The sequence below is a fragment of the Camellia sinensis genome, chromosome 12 (genome assembly GCF_055761805.1).
Source record: "Camellia sinensis isolate YWXY chromosome 12, ASM5576180v1, whole genome shotgun sequence".
In the NCBI taxonomy this organism is placed as follows: Eukaryota; Viridiplantae; Streptophyta; class Magnoliopsida; order Ericales; family Theaceae; genus Camellia; species Camellia sinensis.
This window is the reverse complement of record NC_138972.1, coordinates 22,495,666-22,508,161: the sequence shown is the minus strand read 5'-3', so window position 1 is coordinate 22,508,161 and position 12,496 is coordinate 22,495,666. Positions and strand designations below refer to the sequence as shown.

Below are 12,496 nucleotides of genomic sequence, written 5' to 3'. Positions count from 1 at the left end.
TCAAAAATGGGGTGTCTATAGCCCTCCCGAGGTGTTTGGGGCATTTCTCGGTCCTTCTCGTGACTGTTACACGGTTTTGGCCCCCGATGTCCTATTTCCAAGCTTAAGTGTGAAAAAAGTGTCTTTTTCCAACTTAGTTTACAAACCGGAAGTCTTGTGCTAGTTTCGTATGTTTTCACAACTCACGTTGGTCACTCCTGAGGTGTTTGAGGTATTCCCGGCCCTTCTTGCGACTGTTACATGATTTTGGCCCCCGATGGCTACTCTCAAGCTTAAGTGTTAGAAAAGTGTATTTTTCGACTTAGTTTTCAAATAGGGAGTCCCGTGCCTGTTCATTAAGTTTTCAAAACTCAAATTGGTCCCTCCTAAGATGTTTGAGGTGTTCCCCAGGCCTTCTCGTGATTGTTACACGATTCCGGCCCGCCGAGGCCTATTTTCAAGCTTAGGTGTGAAAAAAGTACCTTTTTCGACCTAGTTTTCAAACCGGAAGTCCCGCGCTAGTTCCGTAAGTTTCCAACACTTACATTGGTTTCTCCTGAGGTGTTGGAGGTGTTCCACGGGTCTTCTCGGGACTGTTACAGGATTTTTGGCCCCCCGATTGCTTATTTTCAAACTTAAGTGTTTAGGAAGTGCATTTTTTGACTTAGTTTTCAAACCGGGAGTTCCATGCAAGTTCCGTAAGTTTCCACAACTCACGTTGGTCCCTCCCTATGTGTTTGAGGTGTTTCCTGGACCGTCTCTTGACTGTTACACGATTTTGGCCCCCCGATGGACTATTTTCAAGCTTAAGTGCGAGATAAGTGCCGTTCCGGACTTAGTTTTCAAACCAGGAGTCTCATGCTAGTTTCGTAAGTTTTCACAACTTACATTGGTCCCTCCCGAGCTGTTTGATGTGGTCCGCGGGCCTTCTCGTGACATTTACACGATTTTGGCCCCCAACGGCTTATTTTCGAGCTTAAGTGTGAAAAAAGTGCATTTTTTGATTTAGTTCTCAAATCGAGAGTCCCGTGCTAGTTCCGTAAGTCTCCACAACTTACCTTGGACCCTCCCGAGGTGTTTGGGGCATTTCTTGGTCCTTCTCATGACTGTTACACAGTTTTGGCCCTCGATGTCCTATTTCCAAGCTTAAGTGTGAAAAAAGTGTCTTTTTCCAACTTAGTTTTCAAACCAGAAGTCCCGTGCTAGTTCCATAAGTTTTCACAACTCAGGTTGGTCACTCTCGAGGTGTTTGAGGTGTTCCCGGCCCTTCTTGCGACCTTTACATGATTTTGGCCCCTGATGGCCTACTTTTAAGCTTAAGTGTTAGAAAAGTGTATTTTTGATGTAGTTTTCAAATCGGGAGTCCCGTCCCTGTTCGTTAAGTTTTGACAACTCAAATTGGCCCCTCCTGAGATGTTCGAGGTGTTCCTAGGGCCTTCTCGTGATGGTTACACGATTTCGGCCTGCCGAGGCCTATTTTCAAGCTTAAGTGTGAAAAAAGTACATTTTTCGACCTAGTTTTCAAATCGAAAGTCCCACGCTAGTTCCATAAGTTTTCACAACTTACATTGGTTTCTCCCGAGGTGTTGGAGGTGTTCCATGGGCCTTCTCGGGACTGTTATAGGATTTTTGGCCCCAGATGGCCTATTTTCAAACTTAAGTGTTTAGGAAGTGAATTTTTTGACTTAGTTTTCAAGCCGGGAGTCCCATGCAAGTTCCGTAATTTTTCACAACTCATGTTGGTCCCTCCCTAGGTGTTTGAGGTGTTCCCCAGACCGTCTCTTGACTGTTACACGATTGTGGCCCCCTGATGGACTATTTTCAAGCTTAAGTGCGAGAAAAGTGCCGTTTCGGACTTAGTTTTCAAACCGGGAGTCCCATGCTAGCTCCGTAAGTTTTCACAACTTACATTGGTCCCTCCCGAGGTGTTTGATGTGTTCCCTGGGCCTTCTCGTGACTGTTACACAATTTTGACCCCCCGACGGCTTATTTTCGAGCTTAAGTGTGAAAAAAGTACATTTTTTGATTTAGTTCTCAAACCGAGAGTCCCGTGCTAATTCTGTAAGTCTCCACAACTTACCTTGGACCCTTCCGAGGTGTTTGGGGCATTTCCCAGTCCTTCTCGTGACTGTTACACGGTTTTGGCCCCCGATGTCTTATTTCCAAGCTTAAGTGTGAAAAAAGTGTCTTTTTCCAACTTAGTTTTCATACCGGAAGTCCCGTGCTAGTTCCGTAAGTTTTTACAACTCACGTCGGTCACTCCCAAGGTGTTTGAGGTGTTCCTAGCCCTTCTTGCGACTGTTACATGATTTTGGCCCCCGATGGCCTACTTTCAAGCTTAAGTGTTAGAAAAGTGTATTTTTCGACTTAGGCTTGGTTTGGGGTACACTAAATAATACAAAGAGTCAAAAAGTCACTATCCTATTTAAGTCACATCATCTTATTTAAATCACATCACCTCTCTAACACATTACATCAAACCCAACCCAAACCCAACCCATATAAGCCAATAAGTCAAAAAGTGCAATTTTTTAGAACATCCCAAACCAATCCTTAGTTTTGAAATCGGGAGTCCCGTGCCGGTTTGTTAAGTTGTCACAACTCAAATTGGTCCCTCCTGAGATGTTTGAGGTGTTCCCAAGGCCTTCTCATGATGGTTACACGATTTCGGCCCGTCGAGGCCTATTTTCAAGCTTAGGTGTGAAAAAGTACCTTTTTTCGACCTAGTTTTCAAACCGAAAGTCCCGCGCTAGTTCCGTAAGTTTCCACAACCTACATTGGTTTCTCCCAAGGTGTTGGAGGTGTTCCACGGGTCTTCTCGGGACTGTTACAGGATATTTGGCCCCCTATGGCCTATTTTCGAACTTAAGTGTTTAGGAAGTGTATTTTTTGACTTAGTTTTCAAACCGGGAGTCCTATGAAAGTTCCATAAGTTTTCACAACTCACGTTGGTCCCTCCCTAGGTGTTTGAGGTGTTCCCCAGACCGTCTCTTGACTGTTACACGATTTTAGCCCCCCGATGGACTATTTTCAAGCTTAGGTGCAAGAAAAGTGCCGTTTCGGACTTAGTTTTCAAACCGGGAGTCCCGTGCTAGTTCCGTAAGTTTTCACAACTTACATTGGTCCCTCCCGAGGTGTTTGATGTGTTCCCCAGGCCTTCTCATGACTGTTACACGATTTTGGCCCCTGACGGCTTATTTTCGAGCTTAAGTGTGAAAAAAGTGCATTTTTTGATTTAGTTCTCAAGCCGAGAGTCCCGTGCTAGTTCCGTAAGTCTCCACAACTTACCTTGGACCCTCCCGAGGTGTTTGGGCCATTTCCCGGTCCTTCTCGTGACTGTTACACAGTTTTGGCCCCCGATGTCCTATTTCCAAGCTTAAGTGTGAAAAAGTGTCTTTTTCCAACTTGGTTTTCAAACCAGAAGTCCCGTGCTAGTTCTGTAAGTTTTCAAAACTCACGTTGGTCACTCCCGAGGTGTTTTAGGTGCTCCCGGTCCTTCTTGCGACCTTTACGTGATTTTGGCCCCCGATGGCCTACTTTCAAGCTTAAGTGTTAGAAAAGTGTATTTTTCGACTTCGTTTTTAAATCGGGAGTCCCATACCCATTCTGTAATAACCCGACCCTCGTACATGTTCTTTATAAAATTTTCAGATCCTATTTCATGATTTCGAATGCTTATTGTGGAATCCTATGGGAAACGTAAATTAAGTAATTAAACCATTTGATTAAGGATGTCTATCTGTTCAATAAGGAAAGTATCTGTTACATGAGAATGCTTAGATCAGGAATTGGAAGCCTTAGAGGCTTAATTATCTGCAACTGATTTCATATCTATAATCAGCATAAGTTTTAGGTAATATTAAGCACTTCTGTGAAATTTCAATTTGGGGATGCTTAAACGATTCATTTTTGTCCCTATTCAAGCTTTCTATATATATATAGACATGCTTATAAGAGTCTTGTGACTCATAAGACTTAGGAATCATATTTTCTCCTAAGGGAAGATGAGGAGTGAGAGAACTTGAAGGGTAGAGGGAGGAGATCATCAAGAAGGTTGGGAAATTGTGGAAGATTAAGTATAAGGTATGTATAAGACTATCTCAATTGACTTCCATAACCCTTCTCCTTAAGATGTGTAAAATACCCTTATGATCATGTCACTTAGGGGTTGAATTGAGAATTCCATATGTATGTAAGAAGTTAAAGAACAAGATAACCTTGCTTAGTTGCTTGAATTAACCATGGAGAAATTGTATTTGAGCTTTTAATTTGAATTCAAATATGTGGATACATGTGTTTATGGATGTGTAAAGCTAGAATTCTCATGAATATGTGTATGTTGTGAGCCTAAGAATGATGAACTGAATTAAATTGATGTAATTGCCATCATCTTGACATGATTTTGGACCATGTATTACCAAGTAAAAATGTTGATTTGAGCCTTGTAAATATGTGCCAAAAGATGGGACTTTGTAAGAAATTTTCGGACATTTTGGGCAGAATCGCCGCACGTGCGGGGGTCATGGCCGCACGTGCGGGAGGTGCTGCCGCACGTGCGGGAGTCATGGCCGCACGTGCGGGAAATGGTGAAAAACAGGGGCTTCTGTTCTGCTAAAAAGGCACGTGCGGGACCTCAGGGCCGCACGTGCGGGGCCAACTGCCGCACGTGCGGGGCTCACAGCCGCACGTGCGGCTCATGCTGAAAAATGCTGTCTGCTCCGTTTTGCGTGTAGAACCCTCTAATGTTGTCGGAATATGTATTTGATGCCTTTTAACATGTATAAATTTCTTCGAAGTAAAACGAAACAGAAAATGATTTGAAATGAAGAGAAACTAAATTGTCAAGGTTGAATGTGTGCAGGGCACACTCCGGGAGGAACAAGCACATCATCACAACACTGTGAGTAGTAATATCACTATCCGTTTTGCATATGGCTAATGATCTTCGTTAGTATTCCGTTCACGCAATTATGTTAATGTCTTAAGTATGCAACTATGCTTATAATTCAAGTGTTATGCTAATGTTTAGGTATGTATGAAATTATGTTAATGTTCAAGCATGTTCAAGTATGTAAGGAAAGGAATGGGAAAGATGAAAGACCTTTATTCTATAAGATTCTGGGCCTACGGCCACTCAATATAAGCTATTATATGATATGAAACAAAGTGCTACACGGAACTAAGTGCTACGATTTGAGCCACCTCTAGAATCCGTGTGAGACACCTCTTGAGTTCGTATAAACATGTTTCAAGGGCTTTATGCCACTTTCAAGGGCTTTATGCCACTTTCAAGGGCTTCAATGCCAACAAGTTACAAGGGCCTTGTGCCACACGTTTCAAGGGCCTTAGTGCCATCTGTATAAGGGCCTTGTGCCACTATGTTCAAGGGCATTATGCCACCATGTTTAAGGGCTTTAAGCCGTTACGAATTAAGAATGTGATATATTAAGCTTTTATGTTCAAAGTTGGGCCCAAGGCCGTTAAAAGATGCATACAGAATCAGGCTAACTTTGTAATCTCTGCATTTACACATATATTGATATATGTCATGTTTTAAGTTGAGCATTGTTTTTTTTTATGTATTACTATTCACTGAGCCCGGCTCACTCTCTGTTATGTCTGTTTCTATAGGCAACCAACCAGGTGGTCAATCCTAACCTATGATGCCTGGTTCCTTTTGACAACCTTCGCGTATCCAAGCACTCACGAGGCCACCCATTTTGTAAAGTCTACTAAGATATTTAGCTTATGTCTTGGCTACCCTTCTAAGGTTGAATGTGTATAACTCCGCTAGTTTTGTTCATGCCCGACTACAGGGCTGAGTCTGTATATGTTCTTGTGTATGTGTGTACTGCCAAGAATATTTTTGGATTCTATCAACCTCTTATGGTGCATGTAATGCATGAGATCCTGGCATGTTAGAAATAGCTCAATGGGATTTGCTTAATTTTGTATTCTTGTATGTTTTATGCTTCCGTCAAGGCCCCATATGATATATATATATATACCAGGTTATCTGTCTGTTTCTGAATGGGTCATGCCCGAACTTTTAGGGGCAAGTTAGGGGCGTGACAAGTGGTATCAGAGCACGAGTTGCTATCTCACACACGAATCCATTGAGCTTTAGGGTGTCTAGAAAAACTTTAGGCATCTTGCATGACATCCTAAAAATATATGAAAGAGCGATGGCAACGTTAAGTCTACTCTGATAATGCTAACACTTTTGAAATATGTCTATTATGTATAAATGCTTATTGTGTAGGCAATGGTGAGGACAAGGACAGAAGAGACAGAAGATGCTACGTCTGCACGGCTGGATAGAATGGAGAGAATGATTATGGAAATGGCAGAGACCCTACGGCAACAACAGCAACAGCCACAACAACCACCCCCACCACCGGTACCTCCACCGGCAGTACAAGATTTCCATGTTGAAGACCGAACTATCACTCTTACTAAGGAGTTTAAAAAGATGCAACCGCCATCCTTCAAAGGAGGAATAGAACCAATGAAAGCTGAGGCGTGGGTGTTGGGAATAGAGAAGTTATTTGAGGTCTTTCCCTGCACAGAAGCTCAGAAGGTGCAATTGGCTGCCTTTACTCTCGAGGATGAGGCACGCAGATGGTGGATGCTTACGAGAACTGTACACCAAGGGTTGACATGGGACAGATTCTTAGAATTGTTTTATGACAAGTACTTCCCTCAAAGTATGCGGGATAAGAAGGTAACCGAATTTGAAACTCTCAGGCAAGGGAACAAAACCGTCGCCGAATATGAAGCCCAATTTGCGGAGTTAGCTCGGTTCGCACCTCATATGGTGGACACGGATTATAAGAAGGCGCGTAAATTTGAAGGGGGATTGCGGAGCGCTATCCTGGATAAGGTCAATATGTTGAAGTTACCTACTTACGTTGATGTATTGGAGAGAGCCGTTATAGCGGAAGGGAATCTCGCTACTCAGAGTCGAATCTCAGAATGGAAAGGGAAGAGGCAAAATGCTCAATGGTCGAAGGGATCATCTGCTCCACCAAACAAGAAGCAGACTTTAGGGAGTTCAAATACTTCTACCCTTAGCCAGGATTCAATACCGACTTGTCCGGAATGTGGGAAGAAGCATCGTGCAACGTGCTATCGGAAGTCTGGAGCCTGTTTTCAGTGTGGTAAGACGGGTTATTTGATCAAGGATTGCCCTCAAAGAAATCAAGCAAGTAACAATAGAACCACTACGAGTTCAGCGGGGTCTGCACCAACTTCCAACACCAAGGCAACTGTTAAACCTACTAATAATAAAGACACTGCGAGACAAGGCAGAGTGTTCGCATTGGTCCCGGGAGATGTGCAAAACGCGGCAACGGTGGTGTCAGGTACATTTATCGTTCATGGCCATTTTGCTCACGTATTATTTGATTCTGGCTCCACCCACTCTTTTGTGTCGAAACTATTTGCTCCTAAATTAGATAAAACTGAAGAAAAACTGTCTTACATGTTGTGTGTATCTTCACCTTTGGGAGGCCCTATGATTTGTACTTCTATCTATGTTGCTTGTGAGCTCCAACTTGGAGATATCCGGGTATATGCCAATTTATTGCCTCTTGATATGGCCTATTTTGATATTATTCTGGGAATGGACTGGTTAGGTGAATATGGTGCAACTATAGATTGTTTGACTAAACAAATCAGTTTCCACCCTCCGGGGCAATCAGGGTCTACCTTTCAGGGATATGGAGTAACTTCACCACCTTATTTAATTTCCGCAGTAAGGGCTTGCAAATTAATTCAGAAAGGGTGTCAGGGGTATTTATGCAGTGTTCTAGAGGGGCAAGTGGAGAATGGGAATACCGATACGATCCCAGTTGTCTGTGAATTTCCGGACGTTTTTCCAGAAGAATTACCAGGGCAGTTAATAGACCGTGAAATTGAGTTTACAATTGAAGTAGCGCCGGGAACTCAACCCATTTCTAAGACTCCGTATAGAATGTCGCCAGTTGAGATGAAAGAATTGAAAATACAGTTGCAAGATTTACTGGACAAAGGATTTATCCGTCCGAGTGTATCTCCGTGGGGTGCGCCCGTTTTGTTCGTGAAGAAGAAGGATGGAACACTCCGGCTTTGTATCGATTACAGAGAACTCAACAAAGTCACTATCAAGAATAAGTATCCATTACCAAGAATCGATGACCTATTTGATCAGCTTCAAGGGGCACAGGTCTTTTCTAAGATTGATCTACGGTCTGGATACCATCAATTGAAAGTCAAGGCTGATGATGTTGAGAAGACAGCCTTCCGAACCCGGTACGGTCACTATGAATTTTTGGTTATGCCCTTTGGAGTTACTAACGCCCCAGCAGCCTTTATGGATCTGATGAACCGCGTCTTCAAGTCCTATTTAGATGAATTTGTGGTGGTCTTTATTGATGATATCCTCATTTATTCAAAGAATGTGGAAGCTCATGAAACCCATCTTCGCTTAATTCTTCAAATCCTTCGGGAAAGGAAATTGTATGCAAAGCTTAAGAAATGTGAATTTTGGCTATTCGAGGTGGCATTCCTGGGGCATATTATCACAAAGGAAGGAGTTTCCGTTGATCCACACAAAATTGAGGCGATTGTGAAATGGCCGACTCCTACCAATGTGACCGAAGTGCGTAGCTTTATGGGATTAGCTGGCTATTACAGGAGATTCGTTCAAGATTTTTCTAGAATTGCTGGACCACTAACACAATTGACTCGAAAGGGAGTTGCATTTGAATGGTCAAAAGAGCGGGAGTCTGCTTTCCAGGAATTGAAGATGAAATTAACCACAGCTCCAGTTCTGGCCTTACCGTCTGGCACCGAAGGGTTTGTAATTTATAGTGATGCGTCCCATAAAGGGTTAGGGTGTGTGCTTATGCAAGGTGGAAGGGTTATCGCCTATGCTTCACGACAACTTAAACCCCATGAAAAGAATTACCCCACGCATGATCTCGAGCTCGCGGCGGTGGTTTTTGCTCTAAAGATATGGCGGCACTATTTGTATGGTACTACCTGTGAAGTTTACACCGACCACAAAAGCCTTAAGTACCTTTTTACCCAGAAGGAATTGAACATGCGGCAGCGTCGGTGGTTAGAATTAATTAAAGACTATGATTTACAGATCCATTATCACCCTGGTAAGGCCAACATGGTTGCAGATGCTCTTAGTCGGAAGAATATGGGAGATTTGGCCAACCTGTTTACGGAGCAAAGGGAATTGGTAAATGAACTAGATAAAATGAGTATGGAGTTTAAGATACATGGACAGGAAATAGTACTAGCAGCAATAATGGCTCAACCGACCTTACTTGAAGATATCAAGTCACATCAAATGGAGGATGACATTCTAAAGAAGGTGTGTGATGAGTTAGAGACAAAACCAAAATCGGGGTTCAGTTTAGTGGATTCGGTACTCAAATTTCAAAATCGGATATGTGTCCCTAATGTGTTGGAACTCAAACGGAAATTGATGGAAGAAGCACACGCCTCGAGATTTTCTATGCACCCGGGAAGTACTAAAATGTACCGGGATTTGAAGCAAAATTTTTGGTGGCCAAGCATGAAAAAGGAGATTGCAGAATTCGTTTCTAAATGTTTGCAATGTCAGCAAGTAAAAGCGGAGCATCAAAGGCCAGCAGGATTACTATAGCCCCTCCCAATTCCAGAGTGGAAGTGGGAACACCTAACCATGGATTTTGTTGTAGGATTACCACGGACACCTCGGGGTATGAATTCTATATGGGTCATTGTCGACCGATTGACTAAGTCCGCCCACTTTCTACCAGTAAAGACTCAGTACAATGCAGATAAACTGGCGGTCCTTTATGTGAATGAAATTGTAAGACTGCATGGTGTACCAGTCTCCATTGTATCGGATAGGGATCCGAAATTCGTTTCCAGATTTTGGCAAAGTTTACAAGAAGCCATGGGTACAGAACTGAAGTTCAGCACAGCTTTCCATCCTCAAACTGACGGTCAATCCGAGAGAACGATACAAACTCTGGAAGACATGCTCCGGATGTGTGTGCTAGAGTTTCAAGAAAGTTGGGAAACCCATTTACCACTGGTAGAGTTCGCATATAACAATAGTTACCACTCAAGTATTGCAATGGCACCCTATGAAGCTTTGTATGGAAGACCGTGTCGTTCTCCCGTATGTTGGGCTGAAGTTGGAGACAAATCCTTGTTAGGACCTGAAATTGTTCAGCTGACCACTGAAAAAGTTAAAATTATTCGGGAAAGATTAAAAACGGCTCAAAGTAGACAAAAAAGTTATGCGGATAACCGATGGAGGAATTTGGAATTTGAAGTGGACAACCATGTTTTTATAAAAGTTACTCCGATGAAAGGCCATCCAAGATTCGGGAAAAGGAGTAAGTTAACACCCCGTTATGTTGGTCCCTTTCAAATTCTGGAAAGAGTCGGTCCGGTGGCTTACCGGGTTGCCCTTCCGCCACACATGAGTCAAGTGCATAATGTGTTTCATGTCTCTATGCTTCGGGGGTATCTTGCAGATTCGTCTCATGTTATTGATCACCACCAAATCGAACTTGATGATAAGTTAACTTATGAAGAGAAACCAATCCGTATATTGGATCGGCAGGTGAAACAATTACGAAATCGAGAAATTCCAATGGTAAAAGTAGAATGGCAGGAACATTACGGAACTGACGCAACTTGGGAAAGAGAGGAGGAAATGCAACTTCAGTATCCCCATCTGTTCCTACCCTAAGGTAAAATAAGTTTGGAGGACCAAACTTATTTAAGGGGGGGGGGGGAGAGTGTAATAACCCGACCCTCGTACATGTTCTTTATAAAATTTTCAGATCCTATTTCATGATTTCGAATGCTTATTGTGGAATCCTATGGGAAACGTAAATTAAGTAAGTAAACCATTTGATTAAGGATGTCTATCTGTTCAATAAGGAAAGTATCTGTTACATGAGAATGCTTAGATCAGGAATTGGAAGCCTTAGAGGCTTAATTATCTGCAACTGATTTCATATCTATAATCAGCATAATTTTTAGGTAATATTAAGCACTTTTGTGAAATTTCAATTTGGGGATGCTTAAACGATTCATTTTTGTCCCTATTCAAGCTTTCTATATATATATAGACATGCTTATAAGAGTCTTGTGACTCATAAGACTTAGGAATCATATTTTCTCCTAAGGGAAGATGAGGAGTGAGAGAACTTGAAGGGTAGAGGGAGGAGATCATCAAGAAGGTTGGGAAATTGTGGAAGATTAAGTATAAGGTATGTATAAGACTATCTCAATTGACTTCCATAACCCTTCTCCTTAAGATGTGTAAAATACCCTTATGATCATGTCACTTAGGGGTTGAATTGAGAATTCCATATGTATGTAAGAAGTTAAAGAACAAGATAACCTTGCTTAGTTGCTTGAATTAACCATGGAGAAATTGTATTTGAGCTTTTAATTTGAATTCAAATATGTGGATACATGTGTTTATGGATGTGTAAAGCTAGAATTCTCATGAATATGTGTATGTTGTGAGCCTAAGAATGATGAACTGAATTAAATTGATGTAATTGCCATCATCTTGACATGATTTTGGACCATGTATTACCAAGTAAAAATGTTGATTTGAGCCTTGTAAATATGTGCCAAAAGATGGGACTTTGTAAGAAATTTTCGGACATTTTGGGCAGAATCGCCGCACGTGCGGGGGTCATGGCCGCACGTGCGGGAGGTGCTGCCGCACGTGCGGGAGTCATGGCCGCACGTGCGGGAAATGGTGAAAAACAGGGGCTTCTGTTCTGCTAAAAAGGCACGTGCGGGACCTCAGGGCCGCACGTGCGGGGCCAACTGCCGCACGTGCGGGGCTCACAGCCGCACGTGCGGCTCATGCTGAAAAATGCTGTCTGCTCCGTTTTGCGTGTAGAACCCTCTAATGTTGTCGGAATATGTATTTGATGCCTTTTAACATGTATAAATTTCTTCGAAGTAAAACGAAACAGAAAATGATTTGAAATGAAGAGAAACTAAATTGTCAAGGTTGAATGTGTGCAGGGCACACTCCGGGAGGAACAAGCACATCATCACAACACTGTGAGTAGTAATATCACTATCCGTTTTGCATATGGCTAATGATCTTCGTTAGTATTCCGTTCACGCAATTATGTTAATGTCTTAAGTATGCAACTATGCTTATAATTCAAGTGTTATGCTAATGTTTAGGTATGTATGAAATTATGTTAATGTTCAAGCATGTTCAAGTATGTAAGGAAAGGAATGGGAAAGATGAAAGACCTTTATTCTATAAGATTCTGGGCCTACGGCCACTCAATATAAGCTATTATATGATATGAAACAAAGTGCTACACGGAACTAAGTGCTACGATTTGAGCCACCTCTAGAATCCGTGTGAGACACCTCTTGAGTTCGTATAAACATGTTTCAAGGGCTTTATGCCACTTTCAAGGGCTTCAATGCCAACAAGTTACAAGGGCCTTGTGCCACACGTTTCAAGGGCCTTAGT

The 12,496-nt window shown here is 42.4% G+C and overlaps 1 protein-coding gene across 1 annotated transcript; it reads left to right on the top strand.

Moving 5' to 3' along the window:
• Positions 1-6,451: 6,451 nt before the first annotated feature.
• Positions 6,452-8,450, top strand: LOC145803432 (uncharacterized). The gene is made up of 2 exons (XM_082896704.1): positions 6,452-7,899; positions 8,417-8,450. Exons 1-2 carry the CDS (start codon positions 6,452-6,454, stop codon positions 8,448-8,450), a joined length of 1,482 nt encoding a protein of 493 aa, XP_082752830.1.
• Positions 8,451-12,496: the final 4,046 nt, after the last annotated feature.